Source organism: Mauremys mutica, chromosome 1 (assembly GCF_020497125.1).
Source record: "Mauremys mutica isolate MM-2020 ecotype Southern chromosome 1, ASM2049712v1, whole genome shotgun sequence".
In the NCBI taxonomy this organism is placed as follows: Eukaryota; Metazoa; Chordata; order Testudines; family Geoemydidae; genus Mauremys; species Mauremys mutica.
In genome coordinates, this window is record NC_059072.1 from 205,618,750 (window position 1) to 205,637,518 (window position 18,769).

The window sequence follows — 18,769 nt, forward strand, 5'->3', positions numbered from 1 at the left end:
TTCTTCCATTTATAAGCATTTTTTTTTTAATCAGAAAGCAGAACTCACCTTGTGCAGTCAATATGAGGAGAAGGTTCGTCCCTGTATTGATCTCATTGACTCCCTGAGAGCCCTCGGAGTAGAAAAGGATCTGGGTTTGCCAGCAATTGCAGTGATTGGAGACCAGAGTTCTGGAAAAAGCTCGGTTCTAGAAGCCCTGTCTGGAGTCGCTCTTCCTAGAGGCAGTGGTAAGAATTTACCTCTCGGCTTTTCATGTCAGAAATCTGACATTTCCCTGGATCACAGTGGTGTGTTGTTCTGTAAGGGTGCTGGAGGACTGCTTTGAAATGCAGGGGAGAGGGGAGCCTGTGATCTGGGAGACTGAGCATGGGGCTGCAAGGCAGGAGACCTGGGCTATGTTGTCAGCTCTGCCAGGGACTTCTCATGTGCCCTTGTACAACTCACTTCACTTCCCTGATCTTCAGGTACCCCTTTCTGCCAAATGAGGAAAGCTGCAATATATTAACACACCTATGTAATGAGCTTTGAGTTCTTCAGATGAAGCGCACACAGAGCCTACTCTAGAGGTTCTTCAGCTCCAGTGGGAAGACTATTACTGGAATGAACATTACATTTGAGCCCTACTATTGTGTAAGGCAAAGTAGTAGTAGTACCTTTTGAATACGATACATGTGGGGAAAAAAAGCTAAAGACAATATGCTGGTACTGTATTTCAATGGCTTCCAAAGAGGAGGGAAACATGTTTCATTCTTCATACATGACTGGTGCTTTGTTTGTTTAATTTGATAGGTATTGTTACCAGATGTCCTTTAGAGCTCAAACTGAAGAAAGTGCATTACACGCAGGAATGGAAAGGAAAAATTACTTACTTGGAGATAAAGCAAGAACTGAATGGTCCTTCAGAAGTGGAAAAAGAAATAAGGAAAGGTAAATGTAACCTGGGACGTAAATAACATGCTTTGAATCTTGTATTTCCTTGTGGCCCTGATTCTGCAATGATGTCTGTGTGGGCACAGGAGCTTCTTGCAGCATTGAGGCCTGCGTTTGCAATGGCATCATAAAAAGTGGGGATTTTTCACTCTTCTGTTCTGGATGTTTGTGCCTAGTTAAGACATTATCACTTACGCTTTTCTATAGCTCCATAAGTGTGCATAGTGCTTACAATAAGTAACATTTGCAAGTGAGCTCCCTGCTAAGCTGGCCAAATAACAGATTTATTGGTTCACTGGTGAATTTTTGGGGAGGAGGAAAATCTTGTTTTGGGTCAAACTGAAAATTGTCAGCGAATTGGGGAAAAAAAATTGTTTCGGGTCAAATAGAACATTTCCTTTCAACCAACTCGAAACTTATTTATTTGATATCAGCCATTTGAATGGTTTTGAAATAAAATGGAGTTTTGTTTTGAAATTTGTTTTACGTATTTTTAACTGAAACCATTTTTGTGAAATTGACATGAATTTGTGAAATGTTTTAGTATTGCCAAATCTACATTTCTCGCTCAAAAAAATGTGCAAAAAATTTCACCCAGCTCTACTCTGTGCTTCAAGCCAGACATACACTTATGCTGGATGCTGACAGATTAGCAGCAAGCTTATGGTTTAGCACTCCACTGTTCTTTGAGCTGATATTTGCTATTCCCTTCCCTGGGCCAAGTCTTGGATATTGTCCTTTACAGTATAAAAAATGAAGACTGATCTTTATTATTTTATACTATATTTATAAATCTTCTTTCAAAGCTAAAATGAAGGGATAACTTTTCTGAGACCACATTTTATATAGAAATAAATTTAGCAATAGTTTTTTTTTCTTAATCCACGTCATTTTCTAGTCTAAATTCCATGACGAGCGTCTAATCGTTGTGTTTGTGTCTCCTTCCTCTAGCCCAGGATGCAATGGCTGGTGAAGGAGTGGGCATTAGCCAAGAATTAATTTCCCTAGAAATTAGCTCCCCAAATGTTCCAGATCTAACACTGATTGATCTGCCAGGGATTGCTAGGGTGGCTGTGGGGAATCAGCCAAAAGACATTGGAAATCAGGTAAAGTATGAAGCAATTCTTTACTGGGAAACTGGTAAATGATGGCAAAAGAAATAAGTGTCTTAATCTTCTGCTTAATGATGGCACAGAACAGACAGATACGTAATTTACCAAGAAGAATTAAGATATAACAAAACAGGGTTTTAGTGGAGGAAGTTCTAGCATTGAGAAGGATGTGCCATATACAAAAGAGGGGAAAACTCTAGATTCTGTAGACAAGAATATTTGTTTGAAAATGTCTTTGTGCTCTAATGGAACCGTGTGTGTGTGCGTTCGTTCACCTTGCAGAGGTTTCAGCAGAGCTGGTTACAGGGATTTTTGGCCCCCAGGAAGGTCATTTTTCCAGGCACCCATCCTGCTATCTTTCCTGTCCATCCCCATTAATTCTCCTCCATCTTTCCTTTTTATTTTCCATCCTTCCTTTTCCCTACTCTATTCTAATTGAAGGAGAAGGTGGTGGTTAGATTTTTCTGTCCATTCAAAATCTCCCTTGGACTCAACCAGAACTGAGGGCATCTGATTTTTACAGCCTCAGTGGTGTCCCAAAAGCTGACTCTGCATTTTTGGGGGAAGAAAGAAGAATGGTCTAGAAAGCTTTTCTCATTCAAACACCGATGAGGATGATAGTCAACCCGCAGAAATTACTTTCTGTGGCTTCACTGAAATTTTTGATCTAGTGTTTTTATTTTAGTAATGACCCTCTGACATTTACACTGAGGCAAATGACTTCTCATTGTCTCTTTCAAAACAGTATTTTAAATGCATGGGAAGAGAAGGTGAACATCTGAAAATGGCATGCTCAGGGCTTCCTTATGCCCCAGCAACCCCTGAGAGTCATGGTCCTTTGAGGCCATGGGCATCTGGTATAAAATAGAGCAACTCTGAGGCTACCCTAATTTATGCTCAGTATCAGTCTACTGACTACCAGCCCCAAGATTGAGGGGAGACACAAGTGTTTTAAACTCATTTGCACTCATCCATCTCCTGAGCTGCCTCTCAGGATCTGGGCCTAAATGTTAAATTGTGAGACTTATCTTCAAGTTTTCAATAGCATCACAAAAAGCTAAAATTTGCTGTTGCTTAATCATTTCTAATTTAGTTCTAAGTATACCTGCTTGGACTTGTAAACCTATTACAGTAAAGACCATCATAATGCTAAATTCCTTCGAAAGCTATGAACTCTGGAAGAACCAAACCTACCACTTGTAATAGGACTTACCCACCACAGCCTATGTGAAGTAATACTTTTATTACATTTCGTATTTCATTACAGATCATAAATCTAATTAAAAAGTATATTTGTAAGCAACAAACTATAAATCTGGTAGTGGTACCAAGTAATGTGGATATTGCAACTACAGAGGCCCTAAGAATGGCTAAAGAGGTGGACCCTAAGGGGGAAAGAACTCTAGGTAAGTAAAGATACATATATTTAAAAAGAAAATGGGATTGGGTTGTGCAAAAAGTCATTGTACTTGCAAAGAATGTTCAGTAATAAACACTGGAGAGGTTGAGCATTTTCTGCCAGTTACCCAGGTTGCTAAAAGAGTCATAGGAAAGCAGCAAAGGAACACAAGATTTGTGTTTTGATGATGGGCTTGCTATGATTTGAAATCCATGCAGGATTTTCCTATCAATGCTTCGTTTCAGAATCTGAATTTCAGATACAAAAATCACAAATGCTTTAGGGGAAAATGGCTAAAGGAGCGACAACCTTTGCCCCCGAATTTATGAGCGTTATCCTGTTTTGTAAGATGTTCCTGCAAATGTCTGTTCTGATACTTTGTAAGCCTAGAATCATTTGGGAGTTTCTTTTAATGACTCTCCAGAGAGAATATATTCTTGGGTGAAAGTCCTTTCCTGGGCACTCCATGGCACTTAGCCCTCACAAGTTCTTTTAAAATATATAGTGTAGTATATAGAAATCTATGGAAAGAGGACATAGGTGCAAGTGTGCTACATTCATAGTGCATTAATAAGGTAGTAACATCAAGTATTCAAAAAGAAGTATATTTGACAGTGGGTCAGATCCTCCGTTTCAGTGGAGCTACTCCAATTTATACCAGTTGAGGATCTGGCCCTGTGTGTGGATAATGATATATACACACACATAAAACTATGTTAAGATGGAGTTCAGGTTGGGCGAATAGATCAGTAATTTACAGTAAGTAAAGATTACACTGATGTAATTATCCAAAAAATAGCCAAGCATTATAAACCAAGGAAATTCAGAGATAAGGTTAAACTTAGAAGAAATAAAAATGTTAGGATGTGGAAATCCACAGGTAAGGCACCCAAACAACCTTAAGTCTGACCTGTAGTGACGCCATGGAAAAGCTGTATGGTTATGACTGAGGCACTTTAGTGTCCCCAAGTTAAATTAAACTGATTTTCAAAGACACATTAGAATTTGTCTTTTTTCTTTCATGGTGAAAACTCTCTTTTGTTCCTTTACTGAGATTATTTAGGATATCAGATAATATGACACTAAGTGTTAAATTTCTTAAGGACCTGTTTTAAAATAATTTTAATTCAGCAACTTACCAATTTACTTGTAAATTCTTTAAAAAAAGAGAGTAAATGCTGTGATTTTTGGGGGGGAGGGGGAGGGGGGAGATTGGATCCCTGCTTTAAGTGCAAAAGTCAACTAAGTCCTAACTGTGGAAGCACAAGTGGTGCTTCCATCTATATATAATCTCTAAATACAATAATTCTTTTGTCACTTCACAGGGATTCTCACAAAACCTGATTTGGTCGACAGGGGAACTGAGAGCAATGTAGTCGACATCGTCCGAAATCTCAGCATCCCCCTGAGGAAAGGCTACATGATTGTTAAATGTCGTGGGCAGCAAGACATCCATGACAATTTGACACTGGCCTCTGCAATTCAGAAAGAGAGAGAATTCTTTGAGGAGCATGAATATTTTAGGTAGCTTTAAAATCAATACACACTGAATATTGGACAGGTTTTTCCCTATTAAGAGTTTTAAAAAAAATCAAAGACAATTGAGTAAATGCATGCCCTTATACATCTATGCAATGGTTAAAACCAGTCATCGGGACACATTATGAGTTGGACTATGCACGCACAAAGGGAAGTAGATGGAGTAAGTATATGCCTCTACATGGGCTCTTCAGGCTTTGGGTGCAAGCACACAGAAGTAAGTAGAGGTACTTTCTTGCTTACATCCCAACTGGAGCAGGTGAGTGGTGCCTTGGCTTTATCATCTTACTGGCCAGGATAGTCAGGAGTTCGCTTGTGGTTATGGCCATCAGTAAATTACCACCCGCTGAGGAGAAGGCGGAAGCAGGGGAGGAATTGTGACTCAGCGGTGTGTCTCTGTGTTATAGTGCCTCCTGGGGAGGTGAAGCTTACACACAACCTCTAGTTTAGCATTGTGCCTGAAGTCACAGTCTAGCCGTGTGGTGTTATGCATATAGAACAGAGTAAATTCACTCATTCAGGAATAGAAGTAGTTCACTGACAATGGCATGGAGACTTTTGATACACTTGTAGTTGGAGTAGTTTAGGGGTAGCCTTTGGGATGAAAGGGAATTCTTTGGGAAGATATTATTTATTGTATTCTTTAATCTCTTTCAGTATTCTTTTGGAAGAAAGAAAAGCTACTATCCCACTTTTGGCAGAGAAACTTACGCAGGAACTGATAGAGCACATTAATGTAAGTTAGCAAACTTGGACTACTGGCTCTTTAAAAAACTATTTGGTGAACACACAAAAGAGCAAATGTTGTTTGGCTCCTTTGCCAAGGTATTTATTTAAGCAGTGTAGTAGCAGGTCAGACCTTTCTGAAACCTTAACTAGCTTGTAGAAAATAAATATAAAGGAGACCTTTTCTCCTAAATTCATATCTTTGGCTAATGGTTTAGCACAGGGGTCGGCAACCTTTGGCACATGGCTCGCCAGGGTAAGCACCCTGGCAGGCCAGGCCGGTTTGTTTACCTGCCACATCTGCAGATTCAGCCGATCACGGCTCCCACTGGCCGCGGTTCGCCGCTCCTGGCCAATGGGAGCGGCGGGAAGTGGCACAGGCCGAGGGATGTGCTGGCCACGGCTTTATGCAGCCCCCATTGGCCTGGAGCAGCGAACCGCGGCCGAACCTGCAGACGTGGTAGGTAAACAAACCGGCCCGGCCTGCCAGGGTGCTTACCCTGGCGAGCCGCGTGCCAAAGGTTGCTGACCCCTGGTTTACCATAAAGCAATTTACAGATCTTTAAGAAGCATTAGGTACATTTTTTTTATATGTATCCCCTGATTTAAACCAGGGAGTAGGAGATCCATACCAGCTTTATGCCAATACCTTATATATGGATAAAATAGTCTTGGCTAATCAGAAGTTTTGCACACTATTCTCTTAGAACGGGTTGCAGATAAAAACATTTTTGCCTCACCTTGTTAATGCCAAGTGACAATTCACACTTTCAGTTGTAGGATAGTGATGACCCAGAATTCACTTCAGAAAATCGCTAGTAGAAAATTATAATTGTTCCATGCAGTATTATACATTTAAAACTTTTAAAAAATGTAAGTCGTCCCCCCCCCACCCCCCAACAAAATCAAACCTTTTACTTGGGACCATCTTACCAGTTGTTTTATTTCTTTTCAATGTGTAAGCACCTGGAGGATAATAGGGTTATCAGGAATAGTCAGCATGGATTTGTCAAGAAAAAATCATGCCACACCTACCTAATTTCCTTCTTTGACAATGTTACTGGCATAGTGGATAGGGGAGAAGCAGTAGCTGTTGTATATCTTGATTTTAGTAAGTCTTTTGACACAGTCCCACATGACATTCTCATAAACAAACTAGGGAAATGTGGTCTTAATGAAATTACTATAAGGTGGGTGCACAATTGGTTGAAAGACCATAGTCAGAGTAGTTATCAATGGTTTGCTGTCAAACTGGAAAGGCATATCTAGTGGGGCCCCATAGGGGTCAGTCTTGAGTCCAGTACTATTCAATATTTTTGTTAATGACTTGGGCAATGGAGTGGAAAGTGTGCTTATAAAATCTGTGGATGACAACAAGCTGGAAGGGGTTGCGAGTACTTTGGAGGACAGCATTAGAATTCAAAATGACCTTGACAAATTAGAGAATTGGTCTGAAATCAACAAAATGAAATTCAATAAAGACAAGTGAAAAGTATTTTGTTTAGGAAGGAAAAAACAAATGCATATGTGCAAAATGGGAATCACCGGCTAGGTTGTAGTACTTCTGTAAAGGATCTGGGGTTATAGTGAATCACAAACTGAATATGAGTCAACAACGTGATGCAGTTGCAAAAAAAAGTCTTAAATCCTTCATGTATTAACAAGAGTGTCATATTTAAGACATGGGAGGTAATTGTCCTTCTCTACTTGGCACTGGTGAGGCTTCAGCTGGAGTACTGTGTCCAGTTCAGAGCACCAAACTTTAGGAAAGATTTGGGCAAACTGGAGACAGTCCAGAACAGAGCAACAAAAATGATAAAAGGTTTAGAAAACCTGACCTATCAGGAAAGGTTTAAAAAAAAACTGGCTATGTTTAGTCTTGAGAAAATAACAGTGAGGAGGGACCTGGTAAGTCATCAAATCCAGGGCTGCCCAGAGTGGGGGGGGAAGTGGGGCAATTTGCCCCGGGCTCCGCAGGGGCCCCCACAAGAAGGGTGGGACCGGGGAGGGTGCCTCAGCCAGACCCCGCCTCCGCCCCTCTCCCGGAGCCTCAGCCCATCCAGGAGCGTCCCTGAACAGCGCTGCATGGTGACTCCGGCGGGGCTCCTGAGCTCTGCTCTGCTCAGAGCCGCGTGGTAAGGGGGCGGGGCTGGGAGCTCCAGTGGGGCCTGAGCTCCCTCTGCTCAGCCTGGAGCTCGCAGCCCCACCCCCTTACCACGCATCTCTGAGCGGGGAGGAGCTCAGGAGCCCCGCTGGAGCCATGCTGCAGCTGTCGAGGGTCGCTGCTGGATGTGCTGAGGCTCCGGGTGAGGCGAGCTGGGGGTAAGGGGCCAGGGAGGCGGGGGTTGGCTAAGGGGCAGGAAGTCCCAGGGATAGTCAGGGGATAGAGAGGGGGCGGAGGGCGGTCAGGGGACAGGGAATGGGGGGGTTGGATTGTGGGCGTTCCGGGGGTCTGTCAGGACTCAGTGAGGGGGCGGGAGGTGGATGGGGTCGGGGCAGTCAGAGGACAGGGAACAGGGGTGGGGTCCCGGGGTGGTGGTTGAGGGTGGGGTCTCTGGGGGACGGTGAGGGGACAAGGAGCAGGATGGGGCGGGGATTCTGAGGGGGGCAGTCGGGGGCAGGAAGTGGGTGGGGGTCGGATAGGGGGCAGGGCTAGGCTGTTTGGGAGGCACAGCCTTCCCTACCCTAAAGCTCATTCAGCAGTTTGAGGCTTGCAGAAGAGCCAAGCTGTTAGCTTTTCCATTAGGGCTACCATCCCTTTCACTTCTCAAATGCCAAATTATAGTCTACATTTAATTTCAGTGCCATAGGGAGATTCATGTCAGGGGAGGGTAGCTTCATTTAAAATTAGCCACTGGGGGAGGGATCACATGAGAAGAGCAATATCCTTCCCAACCCTACCAAGGGAGACCCCCGCCCCTCCCCTACATTCCCTGAGGCTCCAGACAAACCCACAGTGACCGTCTCCAGTTTGTGAGGGATCCCATGGAGCCAGCCTCTAGGAAACAGATAAATACATGGAGATTAAGTCCATTAATGGCTATTAGCCAGGATGGGTAAGGAATGGTGTCCCTAGTCTCTGTTTGTCAGAGGGTGGAGATGGATGGCAGGAGCGAGATCACTTGATCATTACCTGTTAGGTTCACTCCCTCTGGGGCACTTGGCATTGGCCATTGTCGGTAGACAGGATACTGGGCTGGATGGACCTTTGGTTTGACCCAGTATGGCTGTTCTTATGTTCCAACCTAAATGAACCCAAAGTTATGGAGACAGATATGAGTCAAGGAAGCCAGCAGAGTATCAGAAATCTGGAAAAATCTCTGACTGATGGGCTCAGGCATTTGGTCACAAGCTGAGGTGGTTCAAAAGTTTTGGATTTTTTTTAAGTAGAATTTTTTTATTGTTTCTTTAAACAATCAAACACAGCAAGCAGCAAATATTTGGCCACACACTTCTGAAACCCCAAACCATATTCAGGTTATGGCAGACTAATTTCAGCTTTTCATTTAAAAAAAAAAAAAACAACAAATTTTGAAGGAAAGCAGACATTGTCCGTGATTTTTTTCTGCTTTTTAAAAACCCCTAGATTTCGATCCAGAAAAAGATTTGATGGAAAATATTTGTCCAACCCTTTTAATGAGCTTCAGTGCCTTTTAGCACTAGCTGATGCTGAGAACCAGTGATACCTTGTAAAGAAGTTTTCTCAAAACTGGGTTTGTGCCGAGATGCAGAAGGTTTATTTTTCCCAGGGCCACCCATGGGGGGGAGCAAGTGGGGCAATTTGTCCCAGGCCCCGCAGGGGTCCCCACGAGAATATACTATTCTATAGTATTGCATTTTTTTTTATGGAAGGGGCCCCCGAAATTGCTTTGCCCCAGGCCCCCTGAATTCTCTGGGCGGCCCTGATCAAATTTGTTAAGGACTGTTATCAATTGTTCTCCATGTCCAATCTAGGTAGGACGGGAAGCAATGGGCTCAGTCTGCAGCCATGGAGATTTAGGTTAGATATTAGGAAAAACTTCCTAATTATAATAATAGTCAAGTTCTGAAACAGGTTTCCAATGGAAGTTGTGGAATTACTATCACTGGAGGTTTTTAACAACAGGTTAAACAAACACTGGTCTGGGTTGGTCTAGGTTTACTTGGTCCTGCCTCAGCACAGAGGGCTGGACTTAATGGCTTCGCAAAGTCCCTTCCAGCCCTCCATTTCTATGATTCTATTATTTTTCCCCCACAGAAATCACTTCCAACTTTAGAAAATCAGATAAAGGACAAACTCCGGGTGGCAAACAACAAGCTACAAAAATATGGCCAAGGTGTGCCAGAATCAGTACAAGAGCAGATGCTCTTCCTAGTAGATGTGAGTATAAATATGGATCTGGTAACTCATTTGAATAAAAACCATTGGTTAGCATTGGAATTGTGTGGATATTGCAAGTTGGTCTCTCTTTCTAGGCTGCGTACTCAGTGTGTTGCTTCATGAAATCACTAACTACAGACACATCCATATGCACTTTTCTTAACATAGGAGAACTAGGCCATGAGTATTACTCTCAATTCCTGATCTTCATAAATCCAGACTATATACTCACCAATAAAATAAACCAGATTAAAAATAAGGTTGTTCCTGTTTTATCAATGTCAGCTTTGATAATACAATGGGTGAATTACATTTGGTTGCATTAACTATATCAATGCACTGAAAGTCGCTGGTAATAGAAGATGCTGTATTAGGCAAAAGTGTAATAGAAATCAAGAATAAGTAGTCATATTCCATATTTACAAGGCCATAATATTTTGCACAAAATTCCAGTGATTTTTAAAAGCAACATTGTTTTCCACCTGTATTCTAACCAGCCCAGGTAATCCCCATACTACCCCTTCACAGCCAGTACTCAATCCCAGCAGTATGCAGTGAGTAGGGATCGGGGATATGCGCTAAAATAGCCTCTCAAACTTTAAATCTGGAGTGGCCATATTTTAATACAGAGACTGCCTTGTGCATCACCTCCACTCACATTCAGAATAACACAGCATTCTGCTACAGCAATTGATTACATGGAAAAACAATATTAGGGAAGTATTCAATATATTTTTAGTTTCTTTTGATGAAATTTAGCTGCTGGAAACCAGGAGGATTGTTGTTGTTCATTTGTATTACCGGAGCATCTAGAACAGTCCAAATTGAGATCAAGACCTCATTAGGCTAAGCGCTGTACATACACAGACTAAAAGATATTTGCTTCCCAAAAAAGCTTGCAACCTAAATAGACAAGGCAAGCAAAGGATGAGAGGGAAACAGACCCTGAGAAATGAAGTGACCTGCCCAAGACCACACAGCAAGTCAGTGGCAGAGCTGGGAATAGAACCCTAGGCCGCCTCCTGAGTCTTTACCCTAAACACTGAACCTCAATGTCTTCAGACCAGCAGCAGGTCACAGGCCACACAGTCTGAGCACTACTGTGCTGAAATACACAGCCTATGAGCTCTGACAGCATATCAGAATGTCACTTCCACAGCTGGAGCTACAACCTGCAGAGTGTGAATTCCATAGTTTTGCAGGGAGCAGTGTGTAACATTTGCTCCAGCATTTCCCCTCCCTGCTGCAAAGTTTGGGTTATATATCATTGCAAACAGCTCAGGGTCTGAATTTAGTCCCCTGAGTTTTGTTTAACTGGCAATTTCCTGTTTCTCTTTACAGAAACTCAAACTCTTTAACCAGGACATCATGAATTCAGTGCAAGGAGAAGAAATTGTAACTGATAAAACAAAACAAAGACTATTCACAAAAGTTCGCAAGTACTTTAATGAATGGGAAGCCCATGTTAATAACAGTACACTGAAAGGTAAGCACCAAACGTTGGCATTTGGCCTGAAAGTTGTTCTGTGCTGACATCAGGGCTGTCCCTACCTATTCTGGGGCCTTACACAGCCTCCCCACAGGGTGGGAGAGCAGGCCTCCATGGGTGGGGCAGGGCTGGCCTCAGGGACAGAGGGAACCACCCCCAAGTACTCACCAGCAGCTAGGCTGGGGCCAGGCCACTGCATTTCCTGCTGCCAGTGAGTGCAGGCCCAGTCCTGCCCGCATTCCTCAGGGGAGTGGGTGGGGGTGGGGTTGGGGCAGAGCAGGGGCAGGAAGAGGTGGAGCAAGGGTGGGGAAGCGGTGGAGCAGGGCAGGGGCTTTGGGGAAGGGGTGGGAATAGGCAGGGCAGGGGCAGAGCAGTACACAGCTGCGCAGGGCACCAGGAAATGTGGTGCCCCACATTTCCTGGTGCCTACGCAGCCGCATACTTTGTGTATGGGTAAGGACGGCCCTGCAGCTTGCTAAAGGTAACACAGCCTGTCAATTACGCTAAAACTGATTGTCAAGCTCTCTGCATGCTAAACAACAACATTATTGTAATGTTAAATTTGAGATAAACTGTGTTTTCAAAATGGTCAAATGGAGATAGATACCCAAGTGCCTTAGGCCCCTTTGATAACTCAGCCTGTTACACACAACTCAGACAACTCAGAGATCCTTCCTGCAGTGACTTTAAGTCTGCCCCCTCAAATATCTACAGCACTACATGCTTCAAAACTTTATATCTACAATCTTATTCCTTAAGCTAACCTGAGTTGTGCTGTAGCTGTTCTGCATCCAAATACACATGAGAACTAAGAAATAGTTTTGACCCCTTATTAAATCCAGGCCTTTTCACATAGATTTTTAGTATAAAAACAAACACATCTGGAATTATTAGAAATAACAGTGCTGTTTCAACTGCTGTAGTAAAAGAAATTATGCAAGAAGAAGTGTGGGGCTTTGAAAATCACTATCGTGGAAGAGAGCTCCCAGGGTTTGTCAATTACAAGACATTTGAGGCCATTGTGAAACAACAAATTGTGCTGCTGAAATCACCAGCTATCATGATACTGAAGACAGTGACTGGTGAGTTTCATTCACTGAGTTTGCCATAAACTTTGACCATATTCACTTAGCTGCTTTTATAACCGCTTAGCTTTAATTCATATAGCAAGTTTTTACGGAGCAGATGAGTTTTGGGGCTGGAATCAGAATGATGGTAATTACAACTTGTGGAGTGTAGCTAACTGGTAAAATATTGAAATATTCAGTCCTTCACGTACTGCTTCAGATCAAATATATAAATGCAAATATTTTCACTGAGACCATAAATACCAAATAATATTTTTAAATGTAAGTAGGAGAATAGTATAGATTAGAGAGTTATCACTAAAATTATATCAAATTTAAGGTAGCAATATATTACTACAAACTTTGGAAGTATGATAGAGATAATTTTGGTGGAAGTGTCAAATTCATTTTACTCTGTTTCGTGCAAGTGCCATTACAATCTCCACAGGACCCCTGGACTCAATATGATTTTAGTGGCAGTGCTACAAGTCTTCCATACCCAGGCTCCAAATCCCCAAATGGATTGAATTATTCAAGTCTTTAAAGATAAGAATGTGTTTACAGAGTTTTGCTAGACTAGAGCCTCAAAGGAGAATGAACTGAAATTACTTAATTATAAACTTTAAGTTTAAATATTTTTATTCAACTTATTTGCAAGTGAAAACACAAAATTAATGCACATCACAAAACCACCACCCACACAGAACAGAAATACACAAACCAAGAAGCTTTCAAATTAAAACATTATTTAAGCTACAGCTGAACCCAATTTGTTAATGACTCATACAGTTCTTATATTTATGCTGGGAACATTAAATTATAGTTATTCCTCCCTCTCTTTTTAGAGCTTGTACGAGAAACTTTTACTGAAATTGCCATGCAACACTTTGAGAACTTTTTCTGTCTTTTCAGAGAAGCTAAGGTAAGGGGCTATTTATGTCAGTGGTTCTCATCCAGGGGTATGCAGAGGTCTTCCTGAGGGTACATCAGCTCATCTAGATATTTGCCTAGTTTTACAACAGGTTACAAAAAAAGCACTAGCAAAGTCAGAAAAACTAAAATGTCATTCAGACAATAACTTGTTTATACTGCTCTATATACACTGAAATACTCTTCACACAATGCACTGTCAACCTGTGGAACTCTTTGCCAGAGGATGTTGTGAAGGCCAAGACTAGAACAGGGTTCAAAAAAGAACTAGGTAAGTTCATGGAGGATAGGTCCATCAATGGCTATTAGCCAGGATGGGCAGGGATGGTTTCCCTACCTTCTGTTTGCCAGAAGCTGGGAATGGACGACAGGGGATGAATCACTTGATGATTGCCTGTTCTGTTCATTCCCTCTGGGGAACTTGGCACTGGCCACTGTTGGAAGACCGGATACTGGGTTAGATGGACCTTTGGTCTGACCCAGTATGGCCATTCTTATGTTCTTAAATATAAGCACAATATTTATATTCCGGTTGATTTTATAATTATATGGTAAAAATGAGAGAGCAATTTTTCAGTATTAGTGTACTCTGACACTTTATGTGTGTGTATATATATGTGTGTGTGTGTGTGTGTGTATATGTGTGTATATGTGTGTGTGTGTATGTATGTATGTATATATATATATATATATATATATATATATATATATATATATATATATATATATATATATATATATATATATATATATATATATGAGAGAGAGAGAGAGAGAGAGACTGGTTTTGTAAGCAAATAGTTTTTAAATGAGGTGAAACTTGGGGGTACACAAGACAAATCAGACTCTTGAAAGGGGCACAGTAGTCTGGAAAGATTGAGAGCCACTGATTTATGGTATCTTATACCTAAATCATCATTAATGGCATGTGCTTAGAACTATCTTTACTCTTTGGTCAATCTATTGTCTAGCTGTATAACTTCCCACTGATTGGTAAAATGTCTACCACTGTATTCAGTGAATGGTGTAAAGTTACATAGTGAAGCAATAGAGCTATAAAAGTGAGGGTGCTGAACAATAGTGCTATGAGCTTGATGGCGTGGGGCCTGATTCTGATCTCACTTAACTGGTTTTACACCAGTGTAACTTCACAGGCCTCCATAGAGTTACTCCAGAATTATGCTGAGACCAGAATCATAGTTAAACTCATGAAGTCCCACTGGGTGCATAGTTTGTAGGACTTTACTTCCCTGATTGTCCCACCAGTTCTCCCTTTGACAGCAATCTTCACATGTATCTATTGGGTTTCCGGAAAACTGGGCGGGCGGAAGCCTGCCCAATGCTAAAGGATCCCCCCCTAGCCTAAGGGGAGGATCTACAGGACCTCAGAAACCCACTAATTTCGGGGGACAACTAATAAAAGAACAGGGACAGAAGTGCGGTCAAAGGGTCATAAGAAGGGAGCCTGACAGGGACACCGAGCAGAGAACCCCGGACAGCGCCCACTGCTCGTCGAAGGCGTCAAGGGAGCCAGTGGACGCCGCTCAGAGGAACTCCGCCCGGATACGTGAACGGACTAAGGACTTCACATGTAGGCTGGCAGTTAGTCTGTCCTGTGAGGTCTTGCCTCAGGTATACAGAGCACAATTAGCGGAGACCTTGATTTTCATTTAGTTTCCTTTAATGCAAGATTGTTTGTTAGTAGATAGGTTAATTTGGTCAATAAACTGATGCATAATTTAATCATGGAGGAGATTCCTGACTCTGAAGGTGTCACAAAGACTTGGGTGGAGGGTGCAGCTGCTGCTTTGCTAGTACACTCCATCTGCGTTCTCAGTATGGTCTGAAAGGCTCAGGGTGGTGGTATAGATGCGAAGAATTAAGCTGACTTCAAAAGTGGGAATCTCCCTGCGGCTTGCCTGTGGGAGGTCCCCGGTCCCGTGGATTCGGCAGCTTGCCTGTGGGAGGTCCGCTGGTCCCGCAGCTTCAGCGTACCTGCTGCCAAATCCGTGGGCCTGGGGACCTCCCACAGGCAAGCCGCCGAAAGCAGCCTGACAGCCGCCCTCGCAGGGACCGGCAGGGCGCCCTCCGTGGCTTGCCACCCCAGGCACACACTTGGAGCGCTGGTGCCTGGAGCCACCGCTGGTGGGGGGTTCAGATTAGTCTATTGCCCCTCTGCATTCCAGCCAAGCTGACTACAGCTTTGTGCAGCCTGCGAATGAAATCACTGAGACTTGTTCTGGGTGGCTTTGATGTCTATGCAGAGGAAAGCTGTATTGAGTCAGATTGATATCTCATGTCTGCCTTGACAATCGTTCTCTAATAAACTTTAAATCTGTTTCTGGATCTGTGCTTAGAGTGGAAAGTGCTCTACAGCTGTTTTTGAGCAAGGGTTGATGATTTAGTGAGTGTCTAATAACACCTTTGTCATGATTGGACCCTTTGCCTCTACAGACTGAGGTCAGTGCTGAATGTTGCTTCTTTTGGGGAAGTAGATACATTTAGATGGATGTTTAAGAGTCATGAGTCGCTTTATAAATTGTTGGGTGGAATTGGGTCTGCTCTATTGATTCTTCTTCTATTTTTAAATCACAGACTAGAATTGAAGACCTAAAACAAAAACAAGAGGAGGAAGCTGAAACTGTAATTGCCAATCAGTTCAAAATGGAACGCATCGTTTACTGTCAGGACAGTCTTTACAGTGAGGATTTACAGGAAATTAGAAAAACTACCGGAGTCGTCTCTTTTGGTGTTGCTGTTACTCATGTTAAGTCTATTGCATCTCAAAAACAGTATTCCATTGATGAAATGGCTTATCACTTGAATGCCTATTTCAAGGTGAGTTTCTTGTCTGTGTATTTCCCCCCCCATCGGTCCTACTTTGTAGAACATAATTACCTGGGGGAAAATGTACAGCTGAAATTTAAGGAGAGGGATGATTCCTTTACTCGTAGCATTTTTTGTAAAGAAAATAGTAGTGCTTCGAGTAAATACTGGATTAACAGTACTGGACACAGAAGATCTTTATGGACAACAAATGTTCAAATATCCCTAGTTGTAGTCATTGCTTTTTGGCACTTGTTCCCATTACTGTTCACGATTTGCAGTAAGCTATAAAATAACCACTTGCTGCCAGGTGTAATAGTGTGCCCTATTGCTAGGAGTGTTGTAACATTGAGAAGTCATAACCTCACCATGAAAGGGAGTTAATTAACTATACTTTTATATTCCCAGCCTAATAGTTAGAAAGCCTGTAAGTGGAATGATCACTTGTAAAATTGTAGAATCCTATTTTCTGTATTTCCCTCATACCTCCTTGACTATTGATACATCATCCTATTGATAATCTTCTTTTCTCTTAGGGTGCAGGCAATCGTCTCTCCACTCAAATTCCTTTGATTATTCAGTCCTACATCCTCCAGGACTACACTGAAAAGTTACAGAATGCAATGTTGCAACTTTTGCAAGATAAAGATCGGTTCAGCATTCTTCTTCTTGAGAAGAAAGATGCTGCCACTGAAAGGAAAAATTTGAAAGAAAGAATTAAACGTCTGACACAAGCTCGACAACGCTTAGCAAAGTTCCCAGGTTAAAGCAGATGTGCTAAGCAACAACACTTCTCTTTATTTCTCTTATGTGTGAGTTAGTTAACCGAGACCTAAATATTCAGTGGGAAGTGTTGGGTACTCAGGACTTTAGAAAATCAGGCCATTTATTACATGTCTAAATATGGATTTTGGTGCCTAACTTTAGGCTCCTGTTTTTGAAAATCCTGTTTTGTGACCCATTCACCTCCTAACTGGGAATAGCCTGCATAGGGTAGAGGGGTAGCCTTCAGATTTCAGTGTGTGGAGTTCCTTGTGGATTCTCCTGTCTTCAGGGGAGAGTTCCCTTGTAACACTGGCCACCCTGGATCCCTGACCCATTTCTTACAACTGGGGCAAGGAAATAAAGTCTCAGTTTCCTGCCAGAACTCCTCTGTCTGTGCCAGACCCGTATTACGTTCCCACCCCACAATATCTGAGACACTCATGCAGAGGCACCTTCCAGCTGCACTGCTGCCCAGCTCCCATGATCCCCTGATATCCTGTCTCCTCACATGTCTGCTGCCTCTAGTCTAGAACCCCTCTTCAAAGGGATTTTTCCAGTAATGGAGAGGGACAGCAGCCTAATTGACTGCAGTAGGTAGTTTTGCTTAGCCCTGTATGTTTCTGAAGGGAGGGAGAGGATTCCGCAGAGCTGACCTACTCCATTAGCAGCCGTCTCCAAATACATAGAACCGGGAGCACATGGAACTCCTGTTGTGGGCCTTCATACAAAACTCTCTGTCATGAGGAGAAGGGGTTTCCTTACCATGCTGGGAGAGAGGCCCTTCTCCCACCTTTCTATAAGGGAGGGGAGTTTAGGTTTGTGGTTAGTGCTTTTGCCTCCTTGTGATGCTTCCAGCTAGTGCTTTTGCCAAGGTTTTTAAGCATATGCTGCTTTAATGCTTTGATAATGATGTGATATGTTATTTAAAGCATATGCCTATATATTGCATAGTGTCCTCTGGAATTTGAGCTGAGTGACATATGTGAGTGTAGGTTGGTACTGTGTGTGTATTTTTGCTCTGGGGACTCAGTGGAGACTCCCATTCAATGAAGAATTATTCTGAGTTGGTAAATAAATAGTTGAAAGTAGCAGTATGTGTTTTTGTCTTGCATGGTATTTCACAACTCCATCCATTCTTCAATTTATTCTAGAAGCATACAATATATTTTGGAAGTCAGCTGGGGATTTTAATTAAAACTCTTTTACATAAGCAAGATGAAATGTCTGACTCTTTTCAGCACATTGCCTCATTCTATAATATTGCATCCTTGAGTGCAACATGCTCCTCTAAGGCATCATGTTAATGTGAGATGTCTTGAGATAGCCTTTCCATGCATGATACACAGACATCTGCACCTACTAGGGACATTGGAACTATTGGTTCCCAGGGTAAAACTACTGAGGTCAAGATGTTTTGGGTAGAGAGTCCTTGACAGTGATCCCACACAAGAAATCAGAATATTTCCAGATCTGACAATGGTCAGAACATGTTGCAAAACTCTTCATCTTTCAAAAGCCTTCTTGCACGAGAAGAAACTAGGCATTCAGGCCGGATAGTGTAAACTGGCAGCTTGGGATTGTTGTGCGCAATTACAATGTGGCGAATTCGACTCCCACTTGTCCTTT

At 42.4% G+C, this 18,769-nt stretch overlaps 1 protein-coding gene across 3 annotated transcripts in view; it reads left to right on the plus strand.

Moving 5' to 3' along the window:
• Positions 1-18,232, plus strand: part of LOC123362164 (interferon-induced GTP-binding protein Mx1-like) — a 38,733-nt gene extending 20,501 nt beyond the window's left edge. For 2 of the 3 annotated variants that reach the window (XM_045002515.1, XM_045002514.1), the window contains exons 3-14: positions 35-227; positions 790-927; positions 1,882-2,036; positions 3,310-3,448; positions 4,767-4,965; positions 5,638-5,716; positions 9,944-10,066; positions 11,408-11,552; positions 12,479-12,637; positions 13,468-13,544; positions 16,148-16,390; positions 16,915-18,232. In XM_045002515.1, the coding sequence (XP_044858450.1) occupies positions 35-227; positions 790-927; positions 1,882-2,036; positions 3,310-3,448; positions 4,767-4,965; positions 5,638-5,716; positions 9,944-10,066; positions 11,408-11,552; positions 12,479-12,637; positions 13,468-13,544; positions 16,148-16,390; positions 16,915-17,145 (1,881 nt within the window). In that variant the 3' untranslated portion in view covers positions 17,146-18,232. Of the gene's footprint in view, positions 1-34; positions 228-789; positions 928-1,881; positions 2,037-3,309; positions 3,449-4,766; positions 4,966-5,637; positions 5,717-9,943; positions 10,067-11,407; positions 11,553-12,478; positions 12,638-13,467; positions 13,545-15,909; positions 16,013-16,147; positions 16,391-16,914 lie in introns of those variants that run through there. The other variant, XR_006576361.1, reaches the window with a different exon arrangement.
• The last annotated feature ends 537 nt before the right edge of the window (positions 18,233-18,769 follow it).